The 19,704-nt window shown below is 56.2% G+C and overlaps 1 protein-coding gene across 2 annotated transcripts; it reads right to left on the minus strand.

Moving 5' to 3' along the window:
* Nucleotides 1-306: 306 nt before the first annotated feature.
* WDR4 (WD repeat domain 4) lies at nt 307-17,345 on the minus strand. Of its 2 annotated transcripts, none has more exons than XM_054576293.1 (11): nt 17,206-17,345; nt 15,495-15,527; nt 14,407-14,550; nt 10,304-10,460; nt 9,547-9,659; nt 7,274-7,334; nt 6,477-6,575; nt 4,863-4,927; nt 3,948-4,131; nt 3,021-3,090; nt 307-1,405 (listed from the first exon to the last, which is right to left on the minus strand). In XM_054576293.1, exons 1-11 carry the CDS (start codon nt 17,292-17,294, stop codon nt 1,209-1,211), a joined length of 1,212 nt encoding a protein of 403 aa, XP_054432268.1. In that variant the 5' UTR covers nt 17,295-17,345; the 3' UTR covers nt 307-1,208. The 2 variants fall into 2 exon arrangements, with proteins under 2 accessions (XP_054432268.1, XP_054432260.1); XM_054576285.1 differs by having other exon boundaries at nt 15,495-15,560.
* Nucleotides 17,346-19,704: the final 2,359 nt, after the last annotated feature.

Here is a 19,704-nt window from a genome sequence, read left to right on the forward strand (position 1 = left end):
TCCCCCAGGAAGGCCACCCTGGGCACCCTCTCTGTCTAAGCACCCCCACCCTAACCCCTGGCCTGGGGCTGTCCAGTGGGAGGCGATCCTGAGCACGTCATAAACAGCAGTTTTCAGATCTATGTTCAAAGTAAATTCTGACTACTTAAAAGGCACTTAAGGAAAATGTGAAGCATTCCAGCCTTTGATACACAGGATGATGTGTTTCCAAGTACCCTGTGAAGCACACCAACTTTTTGCTTCAAATCAAAAAGTGAACTGTTCAATTACAAACAGCCCACTCATCAAAAACAGTTTTGCTCAATATATTTTCAAATTAGTTCCACACGTCGCCGCTAAACACTTCCAGAAGCTGCAGAAGGCTCTCATCTTTATTGATTGGTGATTAGATCCAGCTGACACCCCCGCTTTCCGTGACATGTGCACCAGGTTCAAATCAAAATAATAAATACACATGTCATCGACCGTTTCCCTGCGGAGCCACGTTTCCGGCCTGGCTCCTCCGTTCTCACATCCTGAAGCGAGTCCACTTCCCCGCCAGCATGGCTGCCAGGCCCTCACGTCCGCAGCTGAGCGGAAGCCTTCACTGCGTGGGGACGGGGCACACGTGAGGGTGGAGCGCGTGGCCAGGGCCGAGGGGGGAGCTGAGCACTTCACTCTCCTTGGGCTGTGATGGCCCCACATGGCGAGTGGCCGCGGGGGTGGACAGTGCAGTACGCCGCCCAGACGGACCCACCGACAGGAACAAAAGGAAAACACCCATCAGGCCGGAGTAAAACTGTTTGCTTATGGAGTCCCCTGGTGAAAGCTGTGCCAGGCGTGGGTGGCATTATGGAAAGAGCAGAACCAGCAAGTGCCACGAACACAGGCTCCTGTACCCTCCAACAGGAAGGCGGGGCGCTTGCAGGCTCGGAGCTGCTCGCCTGCGGTGTCTCCAGTTAACGTCGACACACCATTCGGCTTCCCGGTCACCAGCAGGGTGTGCAGAACACCCTCCACGGAGCCTCTGCTCAGTGACAGACTGTTCTGGAGCTTGGGATACCATCTAGTTATTGGGACAGCCCCCGTCTCTGGGAAGCTGGATGGACCCGACTGCCACCAAGCCTAAGTGGGCAGTGACGTCCCTGTTTTCCTTCAGAGGAGCGACAGGCAAGGGGGGGACGAGTGAAACCCCTCCGCTTCTCGGGGCTGGGAGAGCCGCGCCATGGCTAAGACGAGCCGCTCTGGGACCCCTCCCCGGACTTCACCTTCTTGGCCTGCCCGTTGGGCCCCGGGGGTGGGCTCTTATGTCGCTTCTTCTGCAGCTGCTGCTGCAGCCTCTCCTCTTTCTTCTTCAGGTAAGTGGCCATGTTGTCAAAGGTGGCCTTGTACAGACTGCTGAAGCCGTCGTTCACACCAGCAGAGCCTGGGCAGGAGGGACAAGAACAGACACCAGGTGGGACGGTGACTCAGGACGCCACCTGTAGTAGCAGGAGGGCCCGCGAGGCCCTCCTGCAGCAGAGAATGAACCCAGTGTCCACCTGGAGTTCTCTGTGGGCTTCTGGCACCTTCTCCAAGGTGGCCCCCGCAGGATTCGCCTCCGCTGGACCCCAGACTCGCTTCTAACAGAACACAAAAGCTGGCTACTCCTGAGACCACCTCACCCGGTGGGAAACTCCATGGGGCCATCAGTGACGCACAGGCCTGTGTCCCACATGTGACCAACATCTGCCCTGTGCGAGTGGCCCCCCCAGTCCCCTAGGCTCTCTCGCCCTTCTGTGATTTTCAAGGTCAACTTGCCTCCCCTCTGAAAACAGGAGGGTTTTCTCCACCAAGCCTCTGAGGGACACTAAGCACCGCTCGGCCCGGCCCTGAGCGGGCCATTTGGGCAGAAGACACAGGTCCCCGGCCCTGGCAGCAGGGACAGCTGTGCCAGAGGAGTGAGGAGGGGCCTGTGGACAACGCTCCCACCGCGGGTCCCTGACGGTCCCACTGCAGACCCGCTTGGCCGGTGTGGCCCAAGCAAACCCACACCGCACTAGAGGGGACGCAGCGCTGTCACGGCCCCGGCCCTTCAGCCCTGAGGGGAGGGGCGGACGGGACTTAACCCGAGGCACAGGGCCAGCAGGTCTGCACGGGGACGCCTGGCCTGGGGGCCGCCCCGCATGGCCTTCGCATCTCGGCTCCCACAAACCCCGAGTTGGCACGAGGCTCTCTCCAGGGCTCCCAGGAACCTCGGTTGGCTTCACAAGGTGTCTTCTGGGCATCAGCTTTGTTACTGGAAGGGAGGCACCTGAAGTCCGGTGCTGGGTTGCCAATTCCCTTTAATAGACGCTGTTGCTTTATTAAAGTCTCTGCCCAAGAGAAGCGTGAGGCAAACAGCCGAGGGCTGCGGGACCGGGGTCGCCTCCTACCAGTGCGCACCGAGGGGGTCTCACCGTTTCAACGCACTCCAACAGGCTGCCAGGTGGCAGAGCTCCGCGCTCGCCATGGGCTCCCTGCCCGCCTGGGGCCCGAGGAACCGGCAGCCTCGCCGCCCTCTTCCCACGCCAGAAAGCGGCTTGTGGGAGTGACCTGCCTTCTCCCCGGCTCGCCCTCTTCTCGTGGCCTGGCGTCCTATTTAGGACCTGCCCTGGGCTGAGGACCCTCAGCAACCCCACAGGTTACCCTCCTGCCTCACCTCCCAGCAGGGAAGCTGTCACTCAATGCCACCTGCAGGGGGCTTCGAATGGCTCCCACCCAACCTGGGTGCCACACCAGGTACTGGCCCTGCCTTGGGGACTTCGAACACCCAGCCCCGAAGGCTACAAGGCAGAATGCTGCTCCGACTGACCACATGCAGCTCAACTGTCCTGACGCAGAGTCCCCCCGAGGCCCGCCTGGCATTCCTGCCTGGGTGTGGGCTGCCTCTTCGGTGCCCCTAACAGGGACACGTGCACTACCCGTACACCCCGTATTCTCACAGCTCCCTACTGCGCCCCGTGTCCTGTCATCTGCTTCTGTCCGTGGCCATGTCCCTGCAACACCAGCCGCGCCCTCACCTTCCAGCATGGCCCAGTTCCTGTGAAGGTGAGCACTGACCTTCTTCACTGCCGCATTCTCAGGAGCAGCCTGGGAGGCAAAGGGAACCCCTGTATCAGAAGGTGCCGCTGGCACGGGAACAGGCAGAGCCGCGGGGGTCTCTGCCGCAGGCCCGGGAAGAGACGCCGTGCCCCCTCCATGAAGACCAGGCCAAGCCAGCTAACCAAACCCAGCAGCCACCCCTTCTCCTCGGTACAAAGACCCATGACATGAGGGCCGCTGGCATTTCATGTACTGGTTTGTCACATGTGACTTTATCGACAAAGCCTGGCAACCTGACAGGTACCAGCTGGTGGCATCTGTTCGTTGCCACTTTTCAGAGAAAACTACCTGACAGGTTCAGGGGTTTCCCCAGAGCACTCGGCCAAGTGAGCGTCCACAAAGGACACAAAAGTTTGCAAAGATCTATGGCCACGGCAGGCCCACGAGACACGGGACAGAAAGGCGAGCGCGACCCCGCTTTGTGGGTGGGGGAGCCAGCTCAGAGAAGGTCTGGGTTTGCTTAGCCCACACACCTTCCTCCACACCCGGGGGCTGCTCTAACCAGCAGGACCGGCGCCCCGGCACAAGGCCTCGCTACGTGGCAAACATTAAGGATGCACACCAAGCATCGGCTTTTCTGCTAAAAGGACCAGTGTGACCAGGACAGGCATGGGGAAGATACACCAGACAGGGATCCTCCAAGTCCGCTGTAGGCTTCACAGCACTGGGCAAGCTGGCCAGGTATCCCAGCTCAGCTCCCTTCTCTCTGGCCACAAGCCTGATGGCCCCCCATCCCAGGGCACACCCTCCGGCACCAGGGTGTGAGCAAGCTGAAAGGTGCGACAGCTGCGGCCCCCCCGCCCCCGCCCCAGGCTCGGGGGCCGCAGGGACCCAGCACGACTCACCTGCCACCGGCCATCCTCGGGCACGTAGAGCAGGAGCGGGGCTTCCCGGCAGTCCTGCAGCACCCACAGCCCCCGGCTCTCCTCGAAGGCGACGTCCCACACTCGGTGCTGGAAAGACAGCTGCTGTTTGTGAACCAGCTGCCGTCCGGGGGCGTCCAGCTGGAAAATGTAGACCACAGGAACGCTTCCCACAAGAACGAGAATGGGCGTTACAACTCCCACAGCCCGACTCCGACGGCAGCACGGCTCCCAACCCCGGCCCGCCTTCTAGTGCAGAGGACGCGGCCCTCGCCTACGTCTCGGCCTCCCTGCGCTAGAAGCACCTGCTGGGCGCGCCCAGAGCCCTGAGCCACAGGCTGGAAGGCAGGAAACGTCCGCCTCATTAAGTCCTGGGACAACGTGTTAGGCAGCAAGGGCAGGCAACACAGGACAAAAGGGACAGTGTGGAGAAGACCCGTTCTGCCCGCGGGGCAGCAGACAGCACACTTCCGGGCCAGCACTGCCCGGCCAGCACTTCCCCCACTCCAACCCTGCATCCTTATTTCTAAGACAAGCCAAGACACCCTCCCGAGACCTGTTATGAGGGCTGGCGAGGAGTCAGCACAGAGAAGACACTCAGCAGGAAGCAGCTGAGTGGCACGTGCTACCTACGTCCATCTCATCGACCACAGGCCCTCAGGTGGGACTCGATCACACACAAAGGACCAGCCGCTGCCTCGCGGTCCGTTCAACCAGAGGATTTACAGAGCATGTAAGAGAACGCCTGCATAAAGGAGGCTGCGCCCACACCGCAACCACCTGAGGAAGGGGGCCCTGCAGGGAGCTGCAGTACCGCTACAGTGTCTCAACTTCCCGAGGCAGGAGAGCAATCGTGTATCCCCCTTACCGGCCGGGGGCCGGGAGCAATGAGCTTACCAGTCACACAGCAGCGCCACGCAGCTGTCCCGGCTCCAGTAAGTGATCCTGGACGCGGCAAACCTCTGAAAGGAAAGCAGCAGCTTAACTGCGTGTTGGGGACCCAACGCCACCTGTTCTGTGCCCACCGGGAGCACACGCTGCGGTAAGACCGACAGCGCCCACCCGCAGTCCAGGAAGAAGAGCAAAGCCAGAGCTGGGACTTTCTGCAAACCACTGCCTGCCGGTGTCCCAGTGGCTCCAACTGCTGGGGCACAAGCGGAAGCCCCTCCGTGGCTTGCTCTGGCCTGCGGGTGTCTCTAAAGCCAGCAGAACTGGTCAAAAAGCAAGGACAGGAGGGAACAGAGAACACCAGGGGAGGAGGGGCTGCTCGGTGCAGGCACAGCAGGGGAGAGCCACTGAGTGTGCGTCGACAGGGGGAGAAGAAAGGGCCTGGCACTCACCCGGCCCGAGCAGGCAGGCGCCCCGAGAGGCGGCGCCAGGTGCACCACATGGGTCAGAGACCTGCTCGTCCCCAGCCCCCTCTCCACCACCTGCTCTCCCCACTCTCAGAAAGAACTCGCATCAACCTCACTGTCAGAACATTCGGTTACGTGAGGGCTCAAAAACGCAAAGTTACCAGGACAAATCAGGTCTCTGTTTGCTACATCTCCCATAACTGCAGAAGCCCAAGTGGGAGGCGCCCACGGGACAACCGGAGCAGCTGGAGCCACTGGCAGGCAGCCCCTGCAGGCCCTCGGCTGGGGTCCCCGGGCCCTGGCCCAAGCCAGGCCCGGCCTGCCGGCTTTGAGGCCCTATGACAACGGAGGCCGGAGACCAGTTTCAGAACAGACGGTGGAAACGAGCAGCCACGCCGAGGACCAGGCAGGCAAGCCCCTCACTTCACACCAGGCTTCATCAGACACAGGGAGGGCCGAGTGCCCGAGGGCTGGCAGGGTGCCACGTAGGGACTGCAAGGGAAAGTGCACGGTGTCCCCGGGGACAGGCAGAGGGCACCCAGCTCTGCAGGTCTGAAGAGACATGATTGCAAGCCCCACCCTCCCTCCCCACCAGGCCCAGAGGGGCCGCTGGGAAGCTGGCAAGCTGTCCACGTGTAGCCAGCCCAGACCCTGGCTGCATAGAACTAGCCCAGGAGCATCAGAGCTGGGTGCCCATGAGCACAGAATCCTGGGGACCTTGAAAGGCAGCCCATACCTTGCCCCCTGCAGATCTCCTTGGCAACCGAAGGGCCTGGTAGCCTGATCTGGGGGGCCGTGAGGTTAGCCCGTGACAGATTACAGAGTGCTGAGTGGGCACTCAGCCTGCTGCCTGGCTGATAAACCCACAGCCAAGCTCTCTGCTCCAGCTCCACTATATTTTCCATTTCTAAGGGGATTAGAGGCCTTTCTATATATCAGCTGTTCGAATGCAAGCATGGTAAGCTATAAATTATTTCCCACTTATTGACTAGCTGCCTTCAAACTTTGAAATACATGATTTCTCCCCAGCTGGAAGCATTCCAGCTGCGCTAACAGCAAAGAAATGTTTCCAATGTAAAACGTTTTTTTTTGGAGGATCTGAGTGACGGGAGAGGCACCCTGCCAGCCCCCACAAACCAGAGACAAACTCCGTTACCTGGTCGCTCCACGGGCCCGCTGGCTCCTGCAGGCGCGTCAGGTGACAGCAGTGCAGCTCGCGCCCACGCCTGTACTCCCAGAGCCTCAGGGTGCAGTCCTGCACACAGCGATGGTCAGCGCCCTCTCAGGGGCGCGGCCCTGCCCGCAAGCACACAGACTTCCACCAGGCCCCGGGGAAGGTAACTCTGGGACAACCAGGGCGCCCTTCCCAACCGGCAGCTCTTTCCTCTAGAAAGCTCGTGCAAGTCATTACGAAAAACCGGTGGCCCCACACAACAAAATGGGCAAATGGCACACGACCACCTGATATCACGTGCCAGGCTGTACTCGGGCCAGGTATGCACACATGCACACACACAGGCACATCGATGACCAGGCACTGGCACAAGAAGATACACGTGGGGCTACTGAGCGTGTGTCAGCAGCACCGGTGATGGAACCCAGGTCCCTCTAAGACTCAGAAAAGGGACCCTCTATCAACTACCTGAACTGAGACCATGATGTTATTACAGGTGCAACAACAGCCCCTCAAACCGGACTCCCTGCTCACCCACTCTAGCTCTCCACACACGCAGACATGTACCCACAAGCACACGACGGGAGCACAGTCACAGGCAAGGAGCAGGCCCGGCCAGCTCCAAAACCCAGAAAACAAGCTCCCCCTAGTGGACGGCCACCGGTGAAAACGGGACACCCTGACTTCCGAGCTACGACTGGGAACAAAAGGTAAGCTCTGGCCCCAAGCATGGCTCCAGCTGGGTCCCCACTGAGGGGAACCCGGAGGGGCACACTCACCCCGGAGGAGGACACAAGCAGCTCGGGGTGGTCAGGCACCACAAAGATGCGGCTCACGAACCTGCGGCGCGAGGAGAAACAGAGTGAGCTGGGGTTCCAGTGCTGCCGCGACGCCCGCACGCCTGTCACCTCGCTGAGGAGCCTTCCGCCCCCGTCCTCCCCAGCCCCCCGACTCCAACAGAAACTGAGATGAGAACACGTGTGACTGGAGTGGCCACGCAGATGGCGGTGAGGGAGCCAGGGGAGCGCGCTGGCCGTGGCATTCTCGGGGCCCCCACGAAGGACAGCCCCCCGGCCCAGGTACGGTGCCCGGCCACGCCTGCGGGAGACCCACAGCGTGTGCTGCTCCCTGCTGCCCGGCGCACAGCACTTCAGCTCCAGGGACTCTCACTGAAGGACCCTGCCATCGGGTCCCCGGGCTGAGACGTGGGGGACAGTGGGGGACAGAGGAGCAGCAACACTGTCCAGAGGCCAGAATCAGACCAGCTGTCCCCCGGCCCAAGGAACCACTTCCTCCCAGAAACCAGCTCAGGTCAGGGAGTCGGAAACCGGCCTCTGGTCGCTGTGAGGGGGACGCAACCGGATGACTAACGTACGGGCCCCGGGGCCGCCTGGGAAGGGGCCGTGTGCTCCCGCGCCTCCGGGGCCCGGTCTTGGCTGCAGCCGCCCCATCAGGAGCCCAACTGAAAAAGGGAAGGCACAGGTTGTGGGATCAACGCAGCCTGGGCCCACCACGATGGGCAGGGCCTGAGTCACCGCAGACTCCCCAGGAGAGAGGCGGGGACCAGCTTCCACGCGTTTTAAAGAAGATTCTTAAATATCATCAATGAGTCGTTACTGCCTCACTGAAGCACCTACTGAGCGCCTGCTACTTGCCAGGCACTGTGCTGGGGGCCACAGAGAGCAACAGGCAAGAGCGACAGCAGCCCCAGAGTGGACCGGAGAGGGACAGGCCAGAGAGCGGGTGTGCCAGCAGAAACGCAGAGCCGGGGTCCCTTCAAGTTGCTGATGGCGACCGTGTCCACAAACCAAACAGACACGGGTGACGTTAACCTTCACGTTGTGCTCTCACTTCACTCAGTACATCCAAAGCATCATCACTTCCATCTGCAATCAGTGCGACACGTGAATAACGAGCCATTTTTACCCCATTTTTCACGCTAAGTCTCTGAAACCACTGCTCGGCACAAAGGGAATGCCTCGCTTCAGAGTGACCAGCCGCAGCCCCTGACCTGGATGGCACGGGCGAGGCACACGGCTGGGGGTTCCTCTGCGGGGCTGGGGCGGCGGCCGAAGCTGCGGGGGGAGCACCAGGGGCACAGCTGTGAGGACGAGTGTGCCTGCCTGTGTAAACAGCGCGGTCAAAGGCGTAGGACAGGGGTGTGCGGGTTGGCAAGGACCCCGGCGACGCACAGCAGCAGGCAAAGGCCGGAGGGCGCCAAGGGCTCCAGGTGCTGAATGACCAGGGGACGGAGCAGAAGCCAAAAGAAGCCGTCATGATGCGCACACTAAGTGTCCATCGACCTCTCTGAGGGTCAATTTGTACGTTAAATTTCAACATCAAGGAAGCAGGAGCAAGCTTAGAATTGAACGGCACCGCTCCAATGTCTCCCACCGCCTCATACAACATATTTGACACATTTCAGCCAAGCAAACTGTTTTTCCTTTTCCTCTGTGTGCATTAAAATTAGCCTTCTGCCTGAGAAGAAAGTACCGATCAGAAGTGCCTCCCTTATAATTCAACTGCAGAAAGAGCTCGCGGGCACAAGTCAGAGATCACAGAGCAACAACTGTCTGGGTTCAGAGGCTTTTTAATTCCTGGATGGGTAAAAGTAGAAAAATATGTTTTTTGTCCCCAACACACCCACCTAGTGACTGCTGACCACAGCCATGGTCTACACTGAGAAAGCGGGGTGTTCTAGAACAAGCCCCCTGCCACGGCAGGTCATGGGTAACAGACTAGAAGCAACGGCTCTGAGGGGGGCCTCTCAGCTGCACACACACAGGCCCTGCCGGCAGACAGCCAACGAGAAAACTCTCCCTGACACACGTGAAGGCAGGAGATCCTGCAGGTCACGGTGCCATAGGCCCTGACCACCTGCGAGCACGCGCCTCGCCCGGAAGCCACCCATGGGATGCTCTCCTCCTCCCCAAAGGTTTACAAGCTCACGCCAGCTGCCACCTGGCCACCAGCTCCCCAAACGAAGGACCCACTCTGTGCGTCAAACCTGAGCTCCATCCCCGGGAGGCCGGAGGGCGGGGGGGAGACTCACTCGGTGTGTCCCAGGCAGAAGGCCTCAATGTTGTGCGGGGCCACAGCCCAGCTCACCCGGATCTTCTCATCCCGGTCGGCGGTGAGGACGTAGCGGTCGTCAGGACTCACGGCCTGCGTGCAAGGGGTGAGGAAGGACAGATCCACTCGTGGGACAGCCAGCAGCGCTCCGCTGCTCCTATCCCTCGGGCCCCCTTGCCTCCAGCCTCTCATGCAGAAACCCTCTCACCACAATTCATCATTACTGCCACCTACGCCTTCCTGTCTCCGGCACCAAGTCACCTTCCTCTCCTTCCTATGTCACACGTCCCCACGTCCAGCCAGTCAACAAGTCCCGACTACTGTCCGCCCCACATTATGCTTTGCATGTCCCGGTGGGAACTCACCCCCGCTCCACCACCCAGGGCTGCAGCCCAGCCCTCCCTGGGCCTCTAGGTGCCTCCGGGGCCACAGCTCCTGGCTCAGGGGTTGAGAGGACACCAAGGTGATGCCCGTGAGGCACGAAGGGCAAACCCTGACCCGCTGCCTGTGCCTTCTCTTCTCACGCCCCTCCACCTCGTCATCCTGACCTGTGCCTACCCTCACATCCGGAACCACCGCCCCTCCTCACTCGCCGGCTCTCAGCTTCGTTTTCCTGGGTTCTGTTCCTCCTGCTCACAGATCTGCAGAGGGCGCCCCCGCTACACGAGAGCCCACTCCCACCCACGCCCCACCCGAGTCTGACCACAGCCGAGTTAATAAGCCCTTCACCCACATACCACATCCAGCAGCATCGATAGGTGCCCAAGTTCAAGTTTGCCGCATTCGTGTGGCTCCAGCACTGAAAAGGAGTAAACGTCCCCAGACTTGTCTGCCACCAAAACCTTCTCCTCAGAGGCTGTGAATGTGAGGGCCGTGCACCTCCTCACCACGGTCCTAGGAGGCCAGAGAGACGCCCACGGTTGGCTCACACCGGCGGACACAGGTCGACGCAAGCGCCCACAACAGCCCTGCCAGCGCACGCTCTGGCGGCTGCGCCAGCTCTGGGCACGTTGAGCTCCAGTGTTGGCTTGAAATGGTAACTGAGGCCTAAAGAAATTATTCCCCAACACAGCATCCAAACAGGACCCTGAGCTTCTCAGGAGCAGAGGGACAAAGGGACAGAAAAGGCCGGAGGATCACAGACAGAGACAATACACAAATACGGTGAATAAAACGACAAAAGAGAAGCAATCAGGCTGGGGGCACGAGTCTTCAACTTCCCCCAGTTCTCAGATTCCAACAGCGGCCTGTGCTCATTCTAGTGGGCCAATCAAGCCGCTGTGACAGCCTGGCCACCACTCTCTGGAGCCGCAGCTAGGACAGTCCTCCAGGAACGCCGGGGCCTGGATTCCCAGCAGCAGGACAATCCCCCTTCACTGCAACCCCTGACACACACAGCACCCGACGCCCACTCAGCTCCACATCTTGTCCCTTTGTCTTGCGCCAGATGGGGGCTCTCAGCTGCTCACGCTAGAAGGCCTGGCAGTGATTCCAGACACGGCCCAGCTCCACGGAGTGGGTTTAGGGGTTTGGGTCTGGGGGAGTCAGGCAGCAGGAGGGAGGGGAAGGGCAGGTCACAGGATAGGACAGGACAGCTGGTGGCCCCAGGGGGAGGTAGGGGTCACAGCTACCTCCAGCCTATGCAGGGCCTCAGCACTTCCCTCCCTTCACGGAGCGCCTGAGTTCCCAGCCCCGCACATCCTCAGGCCCCAGGGCCGACCTGCCCCTCTCCCCACCAGCCTCCCTCCTGTGGGTGAGTGGGACATGCCTGTGGAGCCAGGCCCCGAGCCGCCCCCAAGCCCACCTCCAGGGAGCCACCCTTGTTCAACAAGGGTGACCAGGAGAGGCCTCGCAGCCCGCCAGGCCTGCCGGCCTTGAGGACACTGAGCTTCCCAGCACCGCACGTCCCAGCCGCCAGACTCCCTGTCCCTAGATCCCTGAGGGTAGGACAAACCCAGGCCTGACTTCCAGTGACTCTGCCTTCTCTCCACAGGCTTTTATTATTTTAATACAGGCATTTTGTATAAGACAGTATGATTTTGTGTGTAAGATTTCTTATTAATAAAAGCACACATCAAAACAGAAAGTATTTCACCCTGGTGTCGTCCTCATTTTTGATTCAAAAATCCTTGGTTTTCTGGCCCCAGTTCTGGGCCTGGGGTCTCACTGACCTGCTGCTCCACAAGTTCTCTGCCCTCAGTCACTCTTTTACCCTGAAAAGAATCGCTGCTGCTAACAACTTCCTCCTCAGCTTCTCCTCAAAACCCTCCAAGGTGAGGTCTTAAAGCAGCCGCAGTAACCAAGTACCTGCTGGTGAGCTGCAGATTCCCACAATAGGGCACAGCAACCCCGAGGACCTGTCCTCGGCTCCCCGATCCCGGCCACCCCCCCGCAGCCATGGCACCAGGCCAGTCCTGCCGAGGGCCCTCCCGTCAGTCGGCCCAGAGAGCACAGACCGGCAGTCGTCCCGGACTCTGGGCCTTTGCAAAGTTTGCCGCAAGGCGGGTGCCCAGGAAGAGGCTGGCCCAGCCTCCACGGCCCTGAGCAGCTCTCGGTCCATGTGCTGTGTTACAAAAGGCCAAGGCCAAGGCCACGGGCAAGAACCTGGCATAGATGGGCTCCTCTACAACACAGCCTCCCTAATACACAACTGAATGAGACTGGAAACAGCCCAGCGGGAGAGCAAAGTTCACCTAAGAAGCCAGTGCAGACACTAGTTCTTAAGGATAAAATATGCTCTTCCTTGCTCATAACTAGGTATACAGGACACCAGCTTCCTTCTGTCAGGCTGTCTGAAGTCATCAGGCTTGGTATCACCCTGTGCTGGCAGGGCAGGAAAGAGGCACCGTACCCACCAGGAGGCAGAGTGTGTGCCAAGGAACCTGGGATTCTCTACCTACATTACAGATGCACCTATGTTTTGACCTGGCAACTCATTTTTGGAACCTCTCCTACAGGAAAATGAGATTTATTATGTTTAAGAACACAAAGAGACACCAGAGACACAGGTACAGAGAGACAACCATGTGAAAAGGCAAGGAGACAGCAATCTACCAGCCAACAGCCAACCAGCCAACCAGCCAAGGAGAAAGGCCCGCGGGCAAGCCAGCCCTGCCGACAAGTCTGGGAATCCCAACCCCGGAACGGTGTGAAGGAGGTATGTTTTTTCATGCTGTGGTGTTGGTCAGAGACCCACGCTGACTAAGACAGCTACCGTCTTCTGTCATCGCTGTCACTCGTGTGCTTCTCACTGGCTTGCTTCCTGTATTCACATCCCTCCCTCCGCCGCCGCCCGCTCCCCGCTCAGGGTTGTAGAAGCAACTCGAAACCAAGGCCAAGTGCAAACATCCCTGTGGGAGAAGCTCTGCATCACAACCCACAAGGCCCCTTGCAGTATTTACCCCAAATCCTGAAAACACTTAACATCTTCCACATTCTAAATGTTAGCGACTGTTCAGGCTATTTTGGCAGGAAAATGCTGCACAATGGGCCATTCAAGTTAAGGATGATGTGAATTCAGAGCAGTCAGCTAAAAAAAGCAATTCCGTTATCAGTTACAACCCGCACACAAGGCAACACATTTTTAAGTGATTCTTCTACTGGGAAACTCTCAACTGCCTGTGGGGAGAGAGGTGGAGAGCGGAGCTGGAGGGAGGTCTACACTTCCCTGGACGTCCTTCTGTTTCACGTGTCTATTAAAGGTTTTAAATCAGGGGCGTCTGTTGCGGAACATGTAAAAACATAAGTAAGATAAAAAGGAAGTGATGTTGCCAAACTTGACCTCTAACCTGAATGGAATACAGGGCAGAACAGGCATTCTTTGCTTGTGATGACACCTGGAATTTAGCTTTTTATTCTTCTCGTAGCAAATAAAGTAAGGATCTAAATGGCATAGCTGTCCCCAGCACAAAGGAAAATTCCTTAACCCTGGTCATTTAATAGCTCAAACATTATCACCTGCACATGTTCTCTGGACCTTTCATTACCAAGGGACAGTGACACCATGCCGCCTCCCAGGGAGAGAAGGAGGGGACTGACTCGGCCCCGTGTGGACAGTTCCATTGGCGTTGCAGCACCATCAGAAAGATTCCAGCCTTCGTCATCTTAAAGCAACAGAGAGACTGCTCACAGGCGACTGCTGGAGTCCACAGCCGCTGACACCTGCCCGGTGCCATGTGTCAGGGCCGCCTACCTCCTTTCCCAGGACGTGGCAGTGAGGGGACAAAGAGGCTCCCGGGGAGCAAGGCTTCCTTGGGCTGCAGCACTGCCTCCCTGCCAGGGGTGGCGGGAGATCCGGAAGAGGAACAAGCAAGGCCGAGGAACACTTAAAGGCCCTGTGGGTAAGAGCAGCTGCCTCGGCCCCGGGACACCTACGCTCCAGCTGGGCTCCTGCCATCCTCCCGCATCAGCACTGAGCTCCCATCTGTTCCCCAATACTTAGAAATAAGCTCTCTAACCCCAAACACCAGCCGAGTTAAAGCGCAGGTACCTGAGCTTACACAAAACTCTGACTGGCTCTCTCTGGGCGCGTGCTGACTTTTATTCCTGTCACTACACAGTTTGGAAAGCAAGACGGCACATTGACTAGGCCGACTCTGAAGCCAAAGTGACCAGGTTCAGGACCTGGCTGTGCCCTTCCAATCTGACTGGGATCAGCTTCCAGACTCCCTGCCAGCAGATGAGGGGAAAGACAATGCCCCCACCCGTCAGAGGCCCTGGGCAAACCACCGGCGCTATGTGTTAGCTGCATGTTATAATTGTTACTGTCACTACTGTTATCGGCATGCAAGTGTAAGTTATGCGTTCAACATCGTAATTATTCAATGTTAGCATTTCATACCTGACACTCAGACATTGCCATGGTTTTGTACGGAAAAGAATCAGACGCTTACTGTCATCAGTTAACGCAAAATAGCTTCCGGACTTGGAGAAGGTGGACGCCAGGATCGTGTCACTCCCCTTCTCCAGCAGCTGTCCGTCCTCCCTGAGAAAGAGACGAGGGGAGCAGTGAGGCCTTAAGGCCAGCTGAGTCGATAAGGCTGTGCTCCTCCAGGCCAGCCTCATTCATTTCTAATGCAAGCAAAGGTACAAAATGCCATGAGGTTCATGTAGCCAGACTATCGGACCTCTTCAGGGGACATGGGGAGATTCACACAGTTCCAATGTTTAAGGAGTAAAATCTAAACAGAAAGACCTCTCAGTAAACACACCAAAATCCAAAGAGCTGAGCTAGAAGGACCTTTAGTGACCATATGGCCCACTCCCTCATGGACATGAATTCAAAACTAGAGGCAGGGCCCTGGCTGGTGCAGCTCAGTGAGTTGAACGTCGTCCCGCAAACCGAAGGGTCGCCAGTTCAATTCCCAATCGCAGCACATGCCTTAGGTTGTGGGCTGGGTTCCTGGTTGGGGGCATGGGAGAGACAACCTATTGTCTCTCTCACATATCAATGTTTCTCTCCCTCTCTTCCCCTCTCTCTAAAAATAAATAAAATCTCAAAAAAAAAAAAAAAGACTAGAGGCAGGGATCAAAACAATTTTTAAAAAATAAATGAGCCACTAGACCAATTCTACTAAACAAAGTTACCATATAAAATTGTCACACTCTGGTTTTCTTACTTTCAATTAGCTAAAGATAATTTCATACAACTGCCCCCCAATGCACTTAAAACTGATTGTATTATTTCAAGATGCCAATACAATCATTACTGATAGAAATGAATTACAAGTATTTTGAAAAGTTCTAATATTTTTAACGCCTAAATTTGAAAATTAGTTCCCCAGTGCTTTCCTGAGGTGGTTTATCCGCCAAGCAAGGTCAAGAAAAATGAAGAACTCAGCGAGAAAACGACACTCTCCTTCTCAGGCTGACAGGCCCCATTATTCAGACCCCGAATCGAGCCCTGAAGAGGCTTCCCCACCATCTCACCCTGTGTTTTCTTGTGGCTTCTTTCCTGCAGTACTGCAATCATATGTGAAGAGACTGTCATCATCACTAAAGAAAGATAACAGAAACATTTTTAAAAGGCACACTTTGTTCATAAAAATGCTCATTTCTTTTATGTCCCTGGAACAGAAAAATACTCTAAAGGTCTTAGCCACAACAGGGAACCATCTAGTCTAGGTACGCTACTGCAGGGAACAGCCATGGAGCTCTATTTGCCCAATCTCTGGGTAGGTTTGCCATACCCAGCTGCCATGGTTCTGTGCACAAATCAGTAAGATCCGTGAGAACAAACGCTCAACAGGAGGTAATATACTATCCTTTCAGGCACTAACTAAGACAAAATGGTTATGTTAGATGAAATTGTGTCCTGATACAATTTTCAACTAACCTGATACAATTGTCATTTCACCTGATACTGTTTTCAGTGGGGTTTTTTGTACCCAAAACTAAAACTACCATTTCTTGTCTAGGAAAAATGTCTCACCTCCCCATCACTGCCAACCACCTCTCCCATCAGACCCCGGGTTCCCTGTGGTTTATCCCACCCCCACCTCCAGTGCCTGGAATGGGGAAGGCATCTTGTACAAATTTATAGCCTTTAAAGTGACTGCACTTTAAACTCTTTTTGTATGGAGCATGGAGGCATAGAAAAGAGAAGTAGCCTTTCAAGCCAGAAAAGGTGCAGGCCACTAGCGAAGCAAGCAGATAGATGTCTCCCTGTGGCATGTGTTAGACACTGGGAACCTCAAAAACAAAGAAGGCTGGCGTACATGACAGGTTTGTGAGTAAATTTTTTGTGAACCCTTAATTTAACATCGAGGTGGATTTCTGAAACCAACCACTGAATACTGAGCACTGACAGCACCTTCGTTAGACATGTCATCTGTTTCAAGTGTGAGAGTCGAAACCCTGGGGAAAAACAAGGGGCAGGCACTGACCACAACTAATACCCAGGAGGCTCCTTCCTGACTCAACATTACTAGAGCAACAAACACTTCCTAATTTAAAAATCCCGGGCATTGTGTACACACTGGGAAACGACAAGGGAGGCGTGTCAAATTCGGGAAAGCAAAGGCACAAATGCGTGAAGGGCCACTAGGGAGTTGAACGCTGCAGACTGTACACCCTCGAGTAAGGAGTTGGAGTTTTAAGACCCTCGACTCCTGAAGAGCAAGCAGAGCGGGGGGTCGACGGATGCCGAGTTTGAGGAAGCAGGCCCCACCGCCAGCCAAGGGAGGCGAGAGGGAGTGCGCCCGGAGCTCAGTTAGCCGGCACACGTTCCGGAATAACAGACGCCTGAAACCAGGAAGGCCAGGAGCCGCCGTGCTCCCTACGTTAGGGTCTGGCGGGCGTGCCCGGGACTCCGCGTTGGTCCCAGCCTGGGTCTCATAGCCCCCTGTTACCGAGGCCCTCCTACAATCCGCAGATCCCTGCAGAGAAAGCCGCAGACCTGACGCCGAAGGGGCGGGGCCCAAGGCAGGGGGCGAGGGGTGCGCCCGGCGCGGTTCTAGGAAGCAGGGCTAAAAGGACCGACACTCCGCGGCGCAGGCACACAGCCAGACCGAGGCAGTGGCGGGACTCCCGCGGGCACCCCAGTACGGGCACAGCCCCAGCGGTACAGGGAAATTAGGGTCTCCAGGCCCCGGCGCGTGCTCGCAGCCTCAGTTCCCTGTTGCAAGCCCAGACCCCTCACCTGCTCGCAGTGGTAGTGGCCAGGAACCGGCTGCCACCGCGCACCACCAGCGCCTGCCCGCACAGCGACAGCCCCGCGGAACTAGCCATGAGCCGGGTCGTCGCGCCACTACCCACGTGCGTAGCCCTGCACCTCTTCCTGACGGCGCCGGAAAGTGACGTTGCGCGCAGACGCCTCGAGGTGGCGTAACCCGAGTCCGCCAACGCGGAAACTGTGGCCCAGGGCATGCGTAGAACGTTCTCCGCGCGCTCTCTTCATCCAATCACCCTGGGTTCGTGTCTCTCGGCGGGTCCGCTTCTGTTGCCGGCCAAGTATGTTGGGGTGAAATACACGCTACACGTGATAACGCCGTTAATCATGGGTCTTTTCCTCCAAAATGAGTAAGGATGGTTCCTAGACCACTCGGTGCCCCTGGACCTGCTAGGTTCTCAGTTAATACTCCTTCAAGGAATGAGAGGGTTGGAGTTCAGACCCGGGTCCAGGACGTGGTATCGGCGTGCGCATCTGAGGGCTCAGAGCTACGGTCACCAGAAGTGAGCCGTGGTAACCTGTGCACTGAAACAAGCCAGAGGCACCCCGAGTGCTGGTTTTCAACCCAAGATATGGTTCAGTCAGTATTTGCTAAGTAAATAAATGGGACATCTAACTGTTGCCCATAGAGCGGCATCGCCAGTCACCAGTTGGACAGATTCTTAGGACTCGTGATCCGCATGTTCCACACTCTTCATCTACTCAAGTATCTCCCCTGGACGCCGCTTCTCGCCATCCACATGGCTTTTGCCATTATCCAAACCACAACCGTCCTGCTGCTGGACTCCACATCTTCTCTGTTACGCGGAGACCCACTTCCCACACTGGAGCCAGAGAGATACTTTTGTAACATCAATCCAATCGTTTCATCCCCTTCCTTAGACCAGAAAGTGGTTTCTCACTGCTCTCAAGATAAAGACCAAATGCTAATCATGCGCTATGAAACTACATGCGGTCAGGCTCCGACCAACCGCAGCCTCCTTTCCTCCTCGTGCTGTGGCCATCACTGCCCCTCCGGGTCATTGGCACGATGCTCTTGCAACCACAGGGACTTAGCGCATGCTCAGGCGCTGAAACTGCCTGAAACCTTCTCCCCACCACCTCGTGTTTTCACCGTCCCTAATTAATTCCAATCACCCAGTTTCACAACAGTGGAGTCCTCACTTAATGAGGGAAGGCTTCCCTGACATTCCGTTATTTGCATTCACAGCACCATGATTGTCTGTTTAATGTCTGTCACCAGACTACAGTATCATGAGGACAGGAACTGATATCTAATTTTGCAAATCACTTGTCACCCCAACTTGCAGCACAATACCTGGCATGAAGTCAGTGCTCAATCAATATGTGTAAATAAACGGAACAACTAATTCACTATCTTAAAGGAGCAGCTATTTTTACCTAGGAGGAAGGGATGGTGATAGTCAAGAGACTTAGCAAACTAGGAGAGCGCTGACCCCAACCCCACCTCCTGTTTGAATAAAGGGTGACTTTACGCCCAAACTTAAAGGTAGCTGCTGGCAAAGCAGAATGCTTGGAGGAAAGCTGAGCTTCCTTAAAGCCAATGAGGAAAACGGGACTTTCATGGAAACAGGAGACAGAAGAAAGCCCATGTGTCATAGAAGGGAGGACACAGAGGGTAAGGGGAGTGGTGGGGAAGAAGGGCAGAAGCACAGTGAAAGCCTCACACATAGATCATTGCAAGGGAGAGATCACCAACGGAGGGGTGCCCGTGGGGCAGGAACCACAGTGGAATCAGGAAACTTCAATGTTTCTGAAAATAAATCTGCTAGAAACATCACTGAATCTACTCAGCTAACCTAACTGGTACTGGGGAAGTCCACACTTACGGTCTGGGACACTGTTCAGGTGCGCAGGAGAGTTTCTGTTCTGGATGGGGTAACAATTCCAAGACCACGGAGGTCCTAGGGGGGCCATCGTCACCAGGCTCGTGAGCAGATGAAACTTCCTTTACAATCATGGTTTAGAACTCATAAAACGTTCTACAAGACACATTATAACAGGTACAATTAACTATAATATGCATATGTAAAATGACCTGAAAGCTTTACTACCTTCATGCTATAGGCTGCAGCCTTGAGAAATAAGTACAATTTTTTTTTTTAAGACACTGTTTGCTTGGAGACGCAGCATAAACATTGAAGAGGAATCATGCAGTATATTACAAGACACAGCCTGCATAAATGAACATGTAAAGAGCTGCGCTTGGTCATCAAATGTAAGTACAACTTAGTCATTTTGATCTTTTTGAGATGATAAGTCAGTCGCTTGCCTCACCTTGAATTCTTATAGTACTTGTGCCAGCAAGATTTATTTGCCTCCAGATCGTTTTCTCACCAAATTCCATGCTAGCCCATGTCTTTCTTTTTAATTTTAACCAAGTCTGAATTGAAATGTTTTTAAGCTTACTCTTATTTTCACACTCTTCCCTTTTGCCTCTCTAGTGCT

Source organism: Pteronotus mesoamericanus, unplaced genomic scaffold (assembly GCF_021234165.1).
Source record: "Pteronotus mesoamericanus isolate MK-2021 breed Mesoamerican mustached bat unplaced genomic scaffold, CSHL_Meso_final contig_116, whole genome shotgun sequence".
NCBI lineage: Eukaryota > Metazoa > Chordata > Mammalia > Chiroptera > Mormoopidae > Pteronotus > Pteronotus mesoamericanus.

What these genes read in the sequence shown, in the direction of transcription:
- WDR4 (XM_054576285.1), bottom strand. Translation starts at nt 17,294, where the DNA reads ATGGCTAGTTCCGCGGGGCTGTCGCTGTGCGGGCAGGCGCTGGTGGTG. An exon ending in GCCACTACCACTGCGAGCAG is followed by an intron (nt 15,561 to 17,205) that starts GTGAGGGGTCTG and finishes ATCTTTCTTTAG; the next exon opens with TGATGATGACAGTCTCTTCA. An exon ending in TTCTGCCTGGGACACACCGA is followed by an intron (nt 7,335 to 9,546) that starts GTGAGTCTCCCC and finishes CTCGCGCCGCAG; the next exon opens with GTTCGTGAGCCGCATCTTTG.